Source organism: Orcinus orca, chromosome 8, assembly GCF_937001465.1.
Source record: "Orcinus orca chromosome 8, mOrcOrc1.1, whole genome shotgun sequence".
NCBI lineage: Eukaryota > Metazoa > Chordata > Mammalia > Artiodactyla > Delphinidae > Orcinus > Orcinus orca.
Genome location: NC_064566.1, coordinates 7,977,426 through 7,992,846, shown reverse-complemented (window position 1 = coordinate 7,992,846; position 15,421 = coordinate 7,977,426). Strand labels below are relative to the sequence as shown.

Here is a 15,421-nt window from a genome sequence, read left to right as displayed (position 1 = left end):
GCCGAGGAAGAAGGGGGCGGGTACTTCCGCTCCGGGGGAAAGAGGCGGAGCCTGCGAGGAGAGTAGGCAGGTGATTGCCGGCTGCAGCCTGGAGCTTCCGGACCCTGGGAAGGGTACCGCCGCATCAGGGGTTGAAGGCAAGACTTTTGGTTTGGGGAGACAGAGGCATTAGGGGGTGACAGGACCCAGGACCTCTGAGTCGTAGGGATGCCCGGGAGTCTCAGGGATGTCTGGTAGCAGGAGCCTCGGAGCTCTTGCTGGGATGATAAGACGTTTTACAGCCCAGGGAGGGGTCAGGGGGGTGCAGAAGGGCTGGGAGTACTTTCAGGAGGTTTGTGGCAGAGGGGGCCAGCTGTCGGGTCCAAGGGTGGCTGTGGGTCCCCCGGGGTGACAGGCCTGGCTCTGCCCTCCCCCAGAACTGCCCTATCCAGATCATGGACCCTGAGGTGTCCCTGCTGCTGCAATGCCCCCCGGGGGGGCTGCCTGAGGAGCAGGTACGGGCTGAGCTGAGCCCTGCCTACGACCGTCGCCCACTGCCAGGAGGGGACAAGGCCATCACCGCAGTCTGGGAGAGCCGGCTTCAGGCCCAGCCCTGGCTCTTTGACGCCCCCAAGTTCCGCCTGCACTCTGCCACCCTGGTGCCCACTGGCTCGCCGGGGCCACAGCTGCACCTGTGCCTGGGCCTTACTTCCTATCGAGACTTCCTGGGCACCAACTGGGCCAGCTCAGCTGCCTGGCTGCGACAGCAGGGGGCCACCGACTGGGGTGACAAGCAAGCCTACCTGGCGGACCCCTTAGGGGTGGGCGCTGCACTGGCCACTGCTGACGACTTCCTTGTCTTCCTGCGCCGCTCTGGGCAGGTGGCTGAGGCACCTGGGCTAGTGGACGTGCCCGGTGGGCACCCTGAGCCTCAGGTGAGATGCCAGGCTGGGCGCAAAGGCACAAAGACCCAGAGAGCTCGGCTTTGTTTTCTTCATCCCTTAAAGGGGGAGTTGGCCTGATGCTTATCCGAAAGTCTCCGCTCAGGGCAGCCTCTCAGCCTCCCTGCTGAATCCTGCCCCAGACCCATGGGAAGTTAGGGAATTGGGGGTGGGGGTAGGGATGGAGGACCTAGCTGGACCTGTGGTTTTCCATGTGGAAAAACAGGGCCTGGGTCAGGGGATCACCAAGGCTCTCACTCTGTGCCCAACCAGGCCCTCAGGGCCAGTGAGTGTGGGGAAAAGCAGGGCGAGAAGAGGGGAGCAGGGGCTGAGCCTGACCTCTTACAGGCCCTGTGCCCAGGTGGCAGACCCCTGCACATCAACCTCCCTGGGGAGCTGGTGGTGCATGAGCTCTTCTCCAGTGTCCTTCAGGAGATCTGTGATGAGGTGAGTCAGAGGCAGGTGGGACAGAGTGGTGGGCAAGGAGGGAGGGGATAGAACAATCCAGAATTTCACAGGTCTGGGATGGCAGGAGTGTCTGTAGCCATCTGGCTTTTTTTTTTTTTTTTTTTTTTTTTGGCTGCCTCACGTGGCTTGTGGGATCTTAGTTCCTTGACCTGGGACTGAAACCAGGCCCTTGGCAGTGAGAGTGTGGAGTCCTAATCACTGGCCCGCCAGGGAATTCCCAGGCATCTGGCATTGAGCAAAGAGCTCGGCTTTGCAGCTAGGCACACTTGGAGTGGAATTCTAACCCTCACCTCTGTGTGCCTCGTCTCTGTGTTCCTCTTTACAATGGGGACAATAATAAATGTCTTGCCTACTCCCGCCAGGTTTGTTGAGAAGAGGAGTAAATGGGAGTCCTAATTACTTTTTAAAATTTTATTTATTTATTTTTGGCTGCGTTGGGTCTTCGTTGCTGTGCACAGGCTTTCTCTAGTTGAGGCAAGCGGGGGCTACTCTACGTTGCAATGCGCGGGCTTCTCATTGCCATGGCTTCTCTTGTTGAGGAGCACAGGCTCTAGGCGCATGGGCTTCAGTAGTTGTGGCATGTGGGCTCAGTAGTTGTGGCTCGTGGGCTCTAGAGCGCAGGCTCAATATTTGTGGCGCACGGGCTTAGTTGCTCCACAGCATGTGGGATCTTCCCGGACCAGGGATCGAACCCGTGTCCCCTGCATTGGCAGGCTGATTCTTAACCACTGTGTCACCAGGGAAGTCCCCAGTTACTAAATTGACTTCCCTAGGGTGACCCTGGGCTAACTGTTCCATCTCTCCCGTTGTGGTTTTCTCGTGTGAAATGAACATGCCCAAGATCTGACATTCTGTGATTCTGGGCACTTGAACTACACACTGTAAAATGCTGTACAAGGGTAACGTGCTGTTCTTCATTGAGAGGGGCAGGGACGTGGGCAGTGGGCACTGACAGGTGGTACGCCTGGCCCCAGGTGAACCTGCCGCTGCTCACCCTGAGCCAGCCGCTGCTGTTGGGCATTGCCTGCAATGAGACCAGTGCCGGCCGTGCCAGTGCTGCGTTCTACGTCCAGTGAGTGAGCTCTGGGAGGCAGGGTCCTGGGTCCTGGAGTAGGTGGGTGGTTGAGCGGCATGGCTGAGGCAGCGGGGACTCCACAGGGACCTTACAGGGTCTAAGCACTCACCAGGCCACTCTCACATCCTTGTCCAGGTGCAGCCTGACTTCTGAGCAGGTGAGGAAGCACTACACGAGTGGGGGACCTGAGGCCCACGAATCCACAGGAATCATCTTTGTGGAGACACAGGTTTGAGGTGGCAAAGTGTGTCTCATTTGGACAAGGAGCTGGGTTGGGGCTTGCAGAGGCCTGGTGATGCATGTCTGTCTCCTGGGCCTGGGCCAGAGGGGCCTCCCACATCTCTCAGAGCTTCCCTCCAGAGGCACAAGACCTCATTGGGGATGCCCTCAGCCCAAGGGAGAGGGCCAGAACTGTGGGCACAGCTCCTGCAAGAAACCCGAGGTCGGAATATTTGGGTCTCACTGTCTTCCCACAGAGTGTGAGGAGGTTGCAGGAGACTGAAATGTGGGCCGAGCTCTGCCCCTCAGCCAAAGGCGCCATCTTCCTCTACAACGAATTCCAGGAAAGTTCCACCTAAGTCGCCCTAGAGTCCCCAGCCCTATCACCACAGCTCGGAAGACAATAAAGGACTTTATTCTTGGATTCCGTTGGCGTCTGCTGTTTCCGTGAGACAGAGAGAGGGGCCGGGGTGGCTGAGAGAGACAGGACAAGTGACTTGGGGGGAAAAAAGGCCCAGCCTCAGTTTTCCCCTCTGTAAGCTGAGGGCTGTGCCCCCTTGCCAGGCTCCGGTGAAGTTCCAGGCCGATTATGGGGTGGAAACTGCTTTGTGAAACGCGTCTCGCTGCAGAGCGGAGTAACAGCCATGTCCGAGGGAACAGAGCAACGGGGGCTGAGCCGAAAGCCTCACTGAGGGTCAGGCCCCCTGCCGCAGCCTCCCCGGGCGGGCGCTGGCGCCTTTCTGCAAGTCCCCGGGCTGCTGTCTCGATGGGTGGATCCGAGGCGTCAAAGGCCAATGGATGTGCGGGGGCGGGGCTTCGCCGCTGTTCCGCACCCTCAGGCCTGTGGGCGTGGTCTGGGTGTCTACGCCAATGAGAGTATGGAGGCGGGGACTGAATAGGAGCCGGAAACGGCGGCCGCCGAGGGGTCTGTGAGTGAAGGGGGGGCGGGGCTTGGTGTGGCTCTTCCTGCACCCGCCCCCCGAGCTCCCAGGGTGGGAAGGGGGTCTCGGCGTCCGGGGCTGGTTGTACAGACGCCCGGGTCAGAGGCGGGGACAGGGCCAGGACATTGGGGTCTGGTCTTCATTAGGGAGGTTCCACCCGCCCCTGAGTCCCCGGGCCTGCTTCGGTTTTCCTTTGCATCTCAACGGGGCCAGGCCCCTTCCCTCTGCCCCCCACCCCCACCCCTCATCCCCGCTGCAGTGGTTGAAGTCTGCTCCCATCCCACTGTTCTTTGTGACCTTTCACCAGCTGCCCGCCCGCCTTCATGCTGCCCCTGCGCCTGCGCCGGCTGTGGCCCCACAACCCTCCCACTCGGTTCTTCGCAGCGGCCGCCCGGCAGCGGTGAGTCGGGCGCCTGGGGCCGGGCCCGGTCGTTCAGTAGGTTTTTGTGGCTGGCCTGCCCAATTCTAGGCCCTGCGCTAGGTGCCGGGATAGTCTAGGTGCTGGGATAGTCGTGATCTCTTACGCTGCGTCAGGCGCCTTACAGGCTTGTCAGATTACCCTCACCTTCACTGCTGAGAGGGCACAGGATCAGAGATTAAAGGATGACCCCCCCCAAGGTCATACAGAGAGTTAAGTGGCACATCTGGAATTTGAGCCCAACCAAACCCAATGCACATTCCACAACTCAGGTGGTTGTCAAGCGTCGCTGTGCATAACCCAGGCGGGGTATGGGGAGCTTACAAAACTGCAGATTCCTGGGCGCTGCTCTGGAGATCCTGATTTGCAGGAATGAGGTGGGCCTCAAGAATCTATTTTTTAAAACATGCTTTTCAGGCGTTTCTGATGCAAGGGGTCTGAAAACTACACTTTGAGACAATCTGATCTGCCCCTTACCTGGAACAGTCAAAAAGGGAGGGATGATTTCGAGATCTCCCTTGGCACCTGCCTCAGCCCCCTCAGCATCTGGATGCTGGGTTGAAGGGTGTGGTCCAGCGGGGCTGGGACGGGCAGGGAAGGGGTATCCTCTGTGTTTTCCTTAGCCCCTGCAGGTTTGGGCCTCTCTCCACAGGTCTGGCCCCAGTAACTACTATGAACTGTTGGGGGTGCATCCTGGTGCCAGCGCTGAAGAAGTTAAACGAGCTTTCTTCTCCAAGTCCAAAGAGGTACCAGTGGTCTTAAGTGGAGTGGGGGAAGGGAAGTCTGAGCCAGATGGGGTCCGCTCCAAATTCTCAGGAATGGAGCTGAGAGGCTCACTCTGGCTGGTGCACATTCCCTCAGCATTCATAGGGAGGGGGAGCTGCCCCAAGGGGAGAGGTCTGGCCGGGTGGAAGGAAAGGCTGTGGGGCAGGAGCCAGGAGTCCTGTCTGATGGGCTGGGCTTGGTTCTCTTGACCTGCCTGCTCTTGAGAAAGCTGGGACCAGGGCATCCAATGAGAGCCAGGCAGCAGGTGGGGAGGGCTTAAACAAGGGGAGGGGGCAGGAATTTGTGCTTCCTGACTGTCTGGTCTTCTAGAGGGATGTGCAGGCCTGAGAGTGAGGGTCACTGCCCAGGGAGGGCCTCTGGGTATGATATGAGCCCTTGTGGGTGGATATTATCAGGATAGGTCATGGGAAGGGAGATGAGGGGAGTCCTGCCCCACCCCAGCTGCACCCTGACCGGGACCCCAGGAACCCAGCCCTGCACAGCCGCTTTGTGGAGCTGAGTGAAGCCTACCAAGTGCTGAGCCATGAGCAGAGCCGCCGCAGCTATGACCACCAGCTCCGCTCGGCAGCTTCCCCAAAGTGTCCAGGAACCACAGCCCATCCCAGGTCTGCTCAAGAGGCACACAGGTACAGTAGTCCTGCCCCCAGCTTGCCACCCCCAAGTCTCCTGGGGAGCCCCGTCTTTACACTGTCCCTTCTTCTACCTCCCAGCAGCTCCTGGGCACCCCCCAATGCAAAATACTGGGCCCAGTTTCATGAAGTGAGGCCTCAGGGACCAGAGTCAAGGCAGCAGCAGCACAAGCACAACCGGCGGGTGCTGGGGTACTGCCTCCTGATCATGCTGGCAGGCATGGGCCTGCACTATGTTGCCTTCAGGTGCGCGTCCCCCTAGGGTGATGGGCAGAGGGCAGGAGGGTGGGTGAAGCCCAGTGTCAGCCATCCATCCATACCACCCCTGTGGCCTGCACCCTTGTGTCTCTCAAGCTAAGAACTGCATGAAATAGGTCTCCTCCAGAGTCTCGTCTTATTTAGCAAAGGCAGCTCTGCACTAAGGGCTAATGTCATTTTCAGTTTTTTAGAATTTGAATTTAAATCTTGGTGCTGGTTGCCAGAGAGTGCTGGAGCCAACCAAAATCCTGCACAAGAAGGAAGTGCATTGAACTGGGCCTCACCAGAAACTGTCTTCATTTGTTTGGTAGTTGCTGTTTTCCTGCCACTCTCTCATGCGTGCCATTGCCACTGAGGCTTGATAGCAAAGACACCTAAAGGCTGGTGCACACTGCTAGCAGTGTGCCTAGTTCAGTGACGGAGTTAGATGAACAAACCTTTCTAGTCGCCTTTAAGGACCTCCATGACGGAGCTGCTGTCACCACCTTCAGGACAGTCAGGGACCTGGGTCGCCATTAGGCCCTGGACAAGAACCAGCTACTCTGTGCCCCTTTCCTCATCTAGCACAGGCAGTTAGCTGAGGTCCCTACAAGTGTAAAGCTGTGAGACCCTCAAGTAGGGTAGAGGGGGGTGGGACTTGGGAGACAGCGGGGATTGGGGATTCCCAGAGTCGGTTGTAACCCCCTTGCAGGAAGCTGGAGCAGATGCATCGTAGCTTCATGGATGAAAAGGATCGGATCATCACAGCCATCTACAATGACACTCGGGCCCGGGCCAGGTCTGTCCCAGCTCTTTCCTGCCCTCTCCTCACTGTCCTGGCACCACCCTCCAGGATCCCAACCTGACCACCAGGTACTCTCCCCTGCAGGGCCAAGAGAGCCAGGCTCCAGGAGGAGCAACGGCTGGGGCCGCAGCTGCAGCCACCACCCGGGCCTCCTCAAGGCCCCGGGATCGTGCCCCCCGGCCCCAGCCCCTGAGCGGTTCACCTTGGAGAGCACACCTTGGATGGGGCCTGCGGTGTGCTCCCTTCTGGGACACCCCACTCCCCAAAACGCGTGCAATAAAGTGATTCTCAGAGCTCTTGTCTGGCTCGCTCCTACAGGCCCAGAGCCCCCGGCCCGGGCCCCGCCCTCCGGGTTCTGGCGGCGGCAACCCGGGAGCCCGGCCCCCTGGGCGGTGCGTCCCCTTTCCCCTGCTGCGGCAGGAGGTGGGGTGTGTGTAGAGGGGGCGGGCCCCGCCGGCGGCCTCGCCCCCCCTCCCCTACCCCGCCCCCGCCCCGCGGCCCGGTGGGGAGCGCGTGTCTGGGTCACATGAGCCGCCCGCCCGCCAGCCCGGGCCCGGCCCCCCGCCGTCCCCACCGTCCCCGCCGTCCCCGCCGCCCGCCGCCGCCACCACCGGCCGCCCGCCCGCCCGGCTCCTCCGGCCGCCGCCGCCGCTGCGCTGCGCTGCGCTGCCTGCGCCCAGGGCTCGGGAGGGGGCCGCGGAGGAGCCGCCCACCGCGCCCGGCCCCCGCCCGCCGCTCCCGGGCCCGCGCCATGGGGCTCTGGCTGCCGCCGCCCCCCGCGCCGCCGGGCTAGGGCGATGCGGGCGCCCCCGGCGCGCGGCCCCCGCGGGCACCATGAGCCCCCTGCTCCGCCGCCTGCTGCTCGCCGCGCTCCTGCAGCTGGCCCCCGCCCAGGTACGTGCGTCCGCGACAACCCGCCCGCCCGCCGTGCCCTCTCTCAAGGTTGGCGGAAGTGGGGAGGCGCGGAGCGGCCGGGTTCTCGGGGATCCGCGGGGTCGGGCCTCGGACGGGGGCGTCTCGGGAGCCCGGCCTGGGCATCCCGCGGGAGGCGTCCCTCCCCGCCCGCCCGCCGGCCCAACTCCGGGGCCACTCCCCCGCCCCACCCCGTCCCCAGGGCGCAGCCGGGGGCGGGGCCGCCTCGGTGCCTGCAGGACGCGGTTCGGCGCTCGCTGTGCCCCCTCTTGATCTGTGGCCTCGAGAACAAGCCCGGTCCCTAGGCTTGGAGGTTCGACGCTGCCGGCAGAGCGTGCCTGGGGGGTTGTAGCCAGGACAGGTCCCAGGTCCCAGGTGGCCTGGAGAGGACAGGTAAAGCTAGAGTGGCCCCAGGAACAGAGTAGTCTGGAAATAAGCCTCCTGACTGCAAGGGCAGAGCCCTGGGGCCAGCGACAGGGCTAGCCCTTCCTGGAGTGCACCTTGGGTCCAGGTTTCTTCTCTCCTGCAGGGCCCGGTCTCCCAGCCTGATGCCCCTGGTCATCAGAAGAAAGGTAATAGTAACAATAGGAACTTTCTACTAGCCAGCACTAAGAACCTTTTCTTCCAGTCCTGATTCCAGACTCTGTGTATTCCTCATCTTGTGTAATCACAGTCCTCTGTAAGATGCAAACTCTTATTCTGCCCATTTCACAGAAGAGGAAATTGAGGCAGGGGGGTTCCTGGGTTCTGGATGAACAGGACAGGGAAGACAGATTGGGAGGGCAGAAGTGGGGGCTAGTGGAGAGTGGCTGTGACACGAGAACTAAGGAGAACAGCTTCTGGGCGCAGGGGTAGGGGAACCAGGGAGCAGCTGCAGGAAACCCAGTGGGGACTTAACCCTTACGCATCTGCCCCCAGTGGTGTCATGGATAGACGTGTATGCTCGTGCCACCTGCCAGCCGCGGGAGGTTGTGGTGCCCCTGACCATGGAGCTCATGGGCACTGTGGCCAAGCAACTGGTGCCCAGCTGCGTGACGGTGCAGCGCTGTGGCGGCTGCTGCCCTGACGACGGCCTGGAGTGTGTGCCCACTGGGCAGCACCAAGTCCGAATGCAGGTATGGGGCAGGTGGAGTGTGCCTGGCTGGATGCTAGCGTTCTGGGGACTGAGAGGGTGGCAACCAGAGCCCTGGCTGGTGGGCAAGGTATTCTCATTTCTCCAGCCCATGGAGCGTCCCTTTCCTCTCTCTCTGACGGTCTCTCTCCCTGTTCTCCTGAGCGCAGATCCTCATGATCCGGTACCCAAGCAGTCAGCTGGGGGAGATGTCCCTGGAAGAACACAGCCAGTGTGAATGCAGGTGCCAGCCAGGCCCCACTCCTGAGTTCGCAGAGACGAGGCTTGGGGGGTGCTAGGTGTGGTGGTACACCACAGCGGGGACCGGGTATCCAAGAGTATAGCCGGGTAGGCCTGGGATCTAGGGCAAGAGAGTAGGATGCTTGGCTTCCTGATCCTCTTTTTCCTTGTCTCTGTCTGTCTCTCTTACTTTTCAGACCAAAAAAACGAGAGAGTGCTGTGAAGCTGGACAGGTGAGTCTTGGGCTCTTGCTGAGGTGGGGTTGGAGCCCAGGCCCAGCACCCAGAATGTAATGTGTGGGTGGGGCGGGGGGTGTAAGAGTGTGTCAGGAAGTTGTGGTCCCCCGCCTTCTCCTCCCACTCGTGTCCCCCTCTCCCCTTTTCCTCTGCTTCCCAAGACTATATGCTCTTCCCCAACCCCAGCTCCCGGGAAGACTCTTACTTCTCACCCGAGACATGTTGCTTCTCCTCCTAGGGCTTCCACTCCCCACCACCGTCCCCAGCCCCGCTCTGTTCCGGGCTGGGACCCTGCCCCCGGAGCACCCTCCCCAGCTGACATCACCCATCCCACTCCAGCCCCAGGCCCCTCTGCCCACGCTGCCCCCAGCGCCGCCAGCGCCCTGACCCCCGGACCTGCCGCTGCCGCTGCCGACGCCGCAGCTTCCTCCGTTGTCAAGGGCGGGGCTTAGAGCTCAACCCAGACACCTGCAGGTGAGGAGTCGGGTGTGGCGTCAAGGTGCCATCCTGGAGCAGGTCCCAGTGAGCCTGCTGGTGGGAGAAGAGCCAGGGAAGGGGAAGCTTTGAGTGTGCTGAACTATTGGCCAGGCGCCTGCTGGCACTGGGGTCAGCATAAACAAGGCTCACATTCTGATGCGGAGTCAGACACGAGGGCACGTGATGCCAACACAGGAAGTCAAGCCAGGACCTGTGGTGAGGGCCCCCTGACGTTGTCTTTGAGAGGTTAGAGATGTCCTGGAAGACGTGACATCACCGGGTGTAGAAAAGAGAAAGACAGCCTTCCAGTTTGCAAGGCTCTGAGCCTTCCCAGAAACCCCTGTGGTAGAGTTTGTTCCACCTTATGTGCTCCAAGAGGCCAGGGGATGTGGTGGAACGCTGGTCCACCCTTGTCCAAGTTGCTTCTCACCACCCCTCCTTTCCACAGCGGGGCCATGGGGTGGCGTCCTGTGGACCAGGCCAGCTGGGGCTTCCCAGGAGTGTTAGGGGAGAATGAGGTTCACAGAAGGTAAGAAGTGGGTGAGTCTAGAGGAGCAAGGGCTGAGCTGTGCCAGCATGAACAGACCCCTTCTTCCTTTTTCAGGTGCCGGAAGCTGCGAAGGTGATACATTGCTTTTCAAACTCCGTGGGGCCACTTGCCTCGCAGGCCTGCCCAGAGGGCAACAAGAGGGCATCCTGGTGAGAACAGTCCAGTCCCCAAGACCTCAACCTGGGCGGAAGCTCCTGCAGGACCTGGGCCTCTCAGAGGGCTTTCCAACTGCCCCTTGTCTCTCTGAGGCTGCCGTCCAACAAAGTGGACAGAGTTGGATGAAGAGACCTGGAGGCAGCACGAGGGGTCATGTACCATCTTGGGAGAGAATGGGGTCCCGGCTCAGTTTTTAACCACCTTGTGCAAGTGAGCATCTTACAACTGGCTCCTCCGTCCCCTCACTAAGAAGACCCTGGTCCTCTACAAAAAAATGAGAGTTGGGCTTCAGTACAAGAACTGTGAACCCCAGTCCCGATAAAAGAGATAGAAGGAACTGTCTCTGCCTGTGTCACTGTTTGTCACTGTCCGGGCTGGCTGGTTTGGACATAAATGTCTGCGTCACACTGCCTCCTAGACATGGAGCTTAGAGGAGATGAGGCCCAAGGCCCCACAACAGGTCACAGAGCCAGAATCGTGCATCCTTCACGTTCATGTTGTGCTAGCAGGCCCTGGGGAGTCCCTGCCCCTCTGCTCATTACAAGGGTTCCTTTCTGGAAGGAGAGGGCCAGTGAGCTTGAGGTGGGACCCAGATCTGCTGAATGACCTTGGTTGTCACTGCCTCTCATTCTGAGGCTCAGTTCCCACATGTGCACACGGAGGGAACCGATGATTACTGTGGTCTGGGCCCTTGGGCTCCAAAAAAGAGAGTCACGTAATAGGAAAGAACACCCATCTTCCCTGCCGGGTGACACTCTGTGTTTGCAGCTTTTTGCTCCCGGTAGCTTAACTCGAAGGTCACGCACCTGGTCTGCCCTCACCTCACTCCCACATCCCCGAAAGGGAGGCAGCACTAGAGGTCTGTGGTCGGTGGGCTCCGCTCACCCCAGCCACACGGTCTTCTCCACTCTCACCTCCCTTGCACCTTGGGCTCCCCTCCTCAGGCGCTGCTTGGGACTCCTCTGACCTTTATCTGACCCAGCCCAAGCTCAGTGGCCAGCTTTCGGCCTGTAACCTTCAGTGCCCCTGGGTCTGAGTGATGAGGGGGTGAACTGAAGGGCAACCTTGGGCACCAGTGCTTTGCCCCATTGAGACAGAACATTCATGGCAGAGGTTAAGCCAAAGCAGCTCCCCTAATGGAGGCCTTCTCTGAAGTGTTAGAGGGTGGGGTAGTGATCTTGTTGGGCCCAAACCAAGAGTGGGGTTAAACCAGAAGAGACAATTCCTGACAGTGATTGCTACTTTCAAATAATTTTCTCAGCTATTCTGTCACCCAAAATGCCAGAGCTCAATTAGAGTGAGACAGATGAGGGTTAGGGACAGTAGCTACCACCTCCCAAGGCCATTTAAGCCTGCCCAGCGTGCACACTGCTTCGTATGTGCCTTCTCGCCTAGTCCTCAATTCTGAGTGTTGTAATCTTCCTTTTTCAGTTGAGGAAATAGGCTCGAAAACTCTGACTGACCTGGGGATTTGACCTCAGGTCGACTCTCTCCCTAACACTCAACTTAGGCTTATCTGCCTCCCAACTGCAGGTTCATTACTTCAATGGACAGATGTTCACTCCTGGGTGCTGTGGTGCCTGGAAATAAGTCCAGTTGGGGAACGGACCCAGCCAGACCATTACAGTCGTGATTCAGGGGTCATTGTGCAGCAGGTAGAGGCAGGCCTGTACACCGGGAGAGAAAAAAGGGAGAGAGCATTCGCCGTGGACCAGGGCCTGGCAGTGCACGTCACTTGCAGCGATCCTACAGGGGCCCTGCGGGGTGGATGTTATCAAGCCCGAGTTACCAGGCCAAGGAACTTGCTCAAGGTCACACAGCCTGTCAATGAGTGGCAGACCCTGGATTCAAACCCAGGGCTCACTCTGAAGCCAGGCTCTTTCCACAGCAACTGAGGATTGTGGATCCTGAAGAGGCTCAGGGGCAAACAGGAGAGGCTGGGGGCGACATAAAATGGTGTCTTAAGACCCCCGCCGCGAACCCGCGCCCACCTGACCTTAATTTCACCTCGACCGGAAGTGCCTTCGGCCCTTTCAGAAGTCACTTTCACCTAACCTTACGGACTACAGAGCCACCGGACCTGACGCATAAGTCACATGGCGGCGCGGGGGGCGGAGCTAGAGAAGGCCGCCCAGGCGGGCGTGTGGCCGCGGGTTTCGCACGGTCCAATGAGGGCGGGCGGCGTGGCCGGGTCTGGTGGCAACGATGACGCGCCTGCGCAGAGACGGCAGCAGGACTGGGGTTGACTCCGGGGGCGCGGCGAGGAGGTGAGCGGGGGCCACAGCCCGGGCTGTGGGGAGCCGGGGTGCAAGGGGGCAGGCTGGATTAGGCGGGGCAGGAGCGGGCCGGGGCTCTGAGTGTCAACAAGGGATAGGTTACGAGGGAATTGAAGGTTGGGGTCAGAGCTGTCTGGGGATGCCGCAGGGGGAGGGTTCTCACGCCTCACGGGGCGGGGCTCCGGGAGTCGGGGCGGGACGTGGAACGGAGACGGGTGGGACCTCTGAGCTTGTGCCAGTGGAAGGCGGAGCTCCAGGGCTGGGGGCGGGGCTAGGACTGGTGAGGGACGGAGGCTGGCCCTTGGAGGAGGAGCTGGAACAGGCGGAAGGAGGAGCCTCGGGTTTGGAGACCGAGGGGGAAGGAGCCCAGGCACTGGGGGCGCGGCCTCAGCCGGTGAGTGGCGCGGCTACAGTTCAGGAAAAGGGGTCTAGTCCTGTCGGGGGCGGGACTACAGGGCCGGGGGCGGAACCACGCCCTCTAAAGGGTGGGGCTAAGGAGCCCAGCGAAGGGGTAGGCCCAGGTAATGGCCCGGGGCGTCCACGCGGGGGCGGTCTCCGTGGTGGCCGTGCCTGGGGGCGCGGTAGGCCGAGAACTCCCCCGGGAGAGGTGGTGTGGGTGGAGCGGGCTCGGCGGCCACCCGACATGGGGCCAGTCTGGGTGCCCCGCAGGCCCCCGAGGGCTCAGAGTTGGGGCGGCGCCTCGGGCGGAGGCACAGGACCAGCCTGGGGGGTACCCCCGGAGGACAGGGGCTCCCCGGAGCCACCCAGTGGCGATGTGTGGGTGCCTCGGGGCCGACCCCCTGCGGCAGCCGCAGAGGTGTGGGTTTGCTGGGCGGGAGGCAATTGGGTGTGGCGTGAATGGGGTCGCCCGGTTGGGGCAACTGCTGCGCAGCCAGATAGGGTTTGGACTTTGCGGAAAGGGACAGAGGGGAATTGAAGAGCAGAGCTGGGGACTGGGAGGGACGGAAGGGCAGGGGGTGAGCAAAGGGGCTGGACCCTGGCTGCTGTGGCCTCCCCTGACCCCCTCCCCCCGCTGCTGGGGTCCTCGGGCAAGCCCCCTTCTCCCTGGACTGGTAAGTGTGGCCGCGGAGCCTGGGGGAGGGGGCGGTGACACGGGACAAGGGGATCCCCAGGGGCAGGCAAGGTACGGTGGGGTGGAATCCTCCTGGTACTTGCCCGTATTCCATGCCCTCCCGTTCCTCTCCCCCGGTTGGTTGGTCGGGGTCTGTCCCCGCAGAAACATGAGGCTGAGCTGGGTCCTGACAGTATTGTCCATCTGCCTGAGCGCCCTGGTCACGGCCGCCGGGGCCGAGGGCAAACGGAAGCTGCAGATCGGAGTCAAGAAACGGGTAGACCACTGTCCCATCAAATCACGCAAAGGGGACGTCCTGCACATGCACTACACGGTGGGTGAGGAAGTGGAGCTTTTGGGGGTGGGTGGGCCTTCCGGGGACCAGAAAGGACTTGGGAGCCAGGTGTGTCTGCCAAAAGGTGGGTCACCTTGGGCAAGTCTCCTCATCTACTTTGCATGATCCTATCTTGCTCTTAACTGTCTACTCCCAGTTGGCACCAGCAAGCAGTGCAATGTACTATGAGCTGCCCAAGGTTCTGTCCCTTTCTAGGACTATGGCCGCCAGTGCTGTGGGCTGCCACCTTGATGGGAAGAGCACCTGGGGGTGGGGGTGTCAGAGCAGACCCTCCTCCTCACTGGCCTTCCCATGGTCTCACAGGGTAAGCTGGAAGATGGAACAGAGTTTGACAGCAGCCTGCCCCAGAACCAGCCCTTTGTCTTCTCCCTGGGCACGGGCCAGGTCATCAAGGGCTGGGACCAGGGGCTGCTAGGGTGAGTCGAGGGCCCATGGCTGTGGGCCAGGAGGTGAACTGTGGGAGGCAAGCTCCAGGTATGGGGTGGGGGCAGGGAGCCTGGGTGCTGCCACATGCTGAACATGTATTGTCCTACAGGATGTGTGAGGGGGAAAAGCGGAAGCTGGTGATCCCATCAGAGCTAGGTAAGAGGCCCTTCCTGAATGGGGATAGGGAGTTCAGGGTTATATCTACGTAAGGGTGAAGGCTGGTTCAGCCTCTGCACGGATGTCCACTCAATCCATTCAATACATGCCACTTCCAAGTCTAGTTGTGTCCAGCAGTGAGGACAGGGCAAGACCCTTGGGACGCTTGGCTCTGGTGCCCACTCTTTGCCCTCTACAAGACCTTTAGCAGCGCCCTCCCAAATCCATTACACCTTCTGCATTTCTGGCCTCGTGCTGGGATGGGCAGAGGCTTGGTTTCAGCCTGGTTGTCTGCAGAACACCTCACTGCCTGGCCATGGCTCACTTTCTTTGTGCATCTCTGCAGGGTACGGAGAGCGGGGAGCTCCCCCAAAGATTCCAGGTAATAAACCTTCCTGCCCCCCATCTCCTGTACCCATTCCATCTCCCTGTGGCCCTGGTTCTCATTCTGATCCCACTTCTCCCCTGCAGGCGGTGCAACCTTGGTGTTCGAGGTGGAGCTGCTCAAAATCGAGCGACGTTCAGAACTGTAGCCAAACTGGGGAGGGCTGGGGGAGAGGCCCCCATCTGGGACCAGACTGTTTAAAGAAAGAAAAAAAACTTTAAAGCCCACGAAGTGAGCCTGTGTTTGTTTGTGGGCCCTGGAGACTTAGAAACCACAGCTTCAGCCTTCCCTCTCCCTCATCCTCCCCCCATCCCTCCCTCTCCTTTCCTGGCTGCAGAGCCTTGGGGTCTAGTAGGCTCAGTGGCATGGAGGTCATGATGGCCAAGCCCTCAGTGACTTGGTGGCCCTTGTCCAGAGGGAAAAAGGAGTATTCCTGCCTGCCAGCAGCAACAACGGCTCCTCCCCACTCCCCAGCCGCTTCCAGATCCTGGTCTGGGAGCCAGCACTGGGGTATCGCCATGGCTTCATGGCCCTCAGGAAGGCCTGCGGTCACCTGGGGAGAAGCTGAGCT

General features: G+C 60.7%; 4 protein-coding genes across 22 annotated transcripts; all 4 read left to right on the top strand.

Annotated features, from left to right (window-relative positions):
• The first annotated feature begins 119 nt into the window (after nucleotides 1–119).
• Nucleotides 120–3,106, top strand: NUDT22 (nudix hydrolase 22). 2 transcript variants are annotated; one of them, XM_049713530.1, is made up of 5 exons: nucleotides 120–914; nucleotides 1,269–1,367; nucleotides 2,363–2,460; nucleotides 2,599–2,692; nucleotides 2,940–3,106. In XM_049713530.1, exons 1-5 carry the CDS (start codon nucleotides 435–437, stop codon nucleotides 3,039–3,041), a joined length of 873 nt encoding a protein of 290 aa, XP_049569487.1. In that variant the 5' UTR covers nucleotides 120–434; the 3' UTR covers nucleotides 3,042–3,106. The 2 variants fall into 2 exon arrangements, with proteins under 2 accessions (XP_049569487.1, XP_033271317.2); XM_033415426.2 differs by having other exon boundaries at nucleotides 2,599–2,699.
• Nucleotides 3,107–3,465: 359 nt separating this feature from the next.
• DNAJC4 (DnaJ heat shock protein family (Hsp40) member C4) lies at nucleotides 3,466–6,791 on the top strand. 9 transcript variants are annotated; one of them, XM_004264448.4, is made up of 7 exons: nucleotides 3,466–3,611; nucleotides 3,931–4,023; nucleotides 4,694–4,787; nucleotides 5,269–5,453; nucleotides 5,541–5,702; nucleotides 6,406–6,492; nucleotides 6,583–6,791. In XM_004264448.4, exons 1-7 carry the CDS (start codon nucleotides 3,481–3,483, stop codon nucleotides 6,689–6,691), a joined length of 861 nt encoding a protein of 286 aa, XP_004264496.2. In that variant the 5' UTR covers nucleotides 3,466–3,480; the 3' UTR covers nucleotides 6,692–6,791. The 9 variants fall into 9 exon arrangements, with proteins under 9 accessions (XP_004264496.2, XP_012393265.2, XP_033271272.1 ...); XM_012537811.3 differs by having other exon boundaries at nucleotides 5,538–5,702; XM_033415381.2 differs by having other exon boundaries at nucleotides 4,674–4,787; nucleotides 5,292–5,453; nucleotides 5,538–5,702.
• A 287-nt stretch (nucleotides 6,792–7,078) lies between these two features.
• VEGFB (vascular endothelial growth factor B) lies at nucleotides 7,079–10,522 on the top strand. 5 transcript variants are annotated; one of them, XM_033415501.2, is made up of 8 exons: nucleotides 7,135–7,392; nucleotides 7,940–7,982; nucleotides 8,329–8,525; nucleotides 8,692–8,765; nucleotides 8,959–8,994; nucleotides 9,337–9,471; nucleotides 9,923–10,003; nucleotides 10,079–10,522. In XM_033415501.2, exons 1-8 carry the CDS (start codon nucleotides 7,333–7,335, stop codon nucleotides 10,098–10,100), a joined length of 648 nt encoding a protein of 215 aa, XP_033271392.1. In that variant the 5' UTR covers nucleotides 7,135–7,332; the 3' UTR covers nucleotides 10,101–10,522. The 5 variants fall into 5 exon arrangements, 4 of the variants coding, with proteins under 4 accessions (XP_033271404.1, XP_033271392.1, XP_004264328.1 ...); XR_004479719.2 differs by having other exon boundaries at nucleotides 7,153–7,392; nucleotides 9,236–9,471; XM_049713534.1 differs by lacking the exon at nucleotides 7,135–7,392 and adding an exon at nucleotides 7,413–7,803.
• Nucleotides 10,523–12,290: 1,768 nt separating this feature from the next.
• FKBP2 (FKBP prolyl isomerase 2) lies at nucleotides 12,291–15,077 on the top strand. Of its 6 annotated transcripts, none has more exons than XM_004264282.4 (6): nucleotides 12,291–12,447; nucleotides 13,694–13,862; nucleotides 14,187–14,299; nucleotides 14,419–14,465; nucleotides 14,812–14,847; nucleotides 14,937–15,077. In XM_004264282.4, exons 1-6 carry the CDS (start codon nucleotides 12,386–12,388, stop codon nucleotides 14,996–14,998), a joined length of 489 nt encoding a protein of 162 aa, XP_004264330.1. In that variant the 5' UTR covers nucleotides 12,291–12,385; the 3' UTR covers nucleotides 14,999–15,077. The 6 variants fall into 6 exon arrangements, with proteins under 6 accessions (XP_004264330.1, XP_004264332.1, XP_004264334.1 ...); XM_004264284.4 differs by lacking the exon at nucleotides 12,291–12,447 and adding an exon at nucleotides 12,710–12,850; XM_004264286.2 differs by lacking the exon at nucleotides 12,291–12,447 and adding an exon at nucleotides 12,839–12,977.
• The last annotated feature ends 344 nt before the right edge of the window (nucleotides 15,078–15,421 follow it).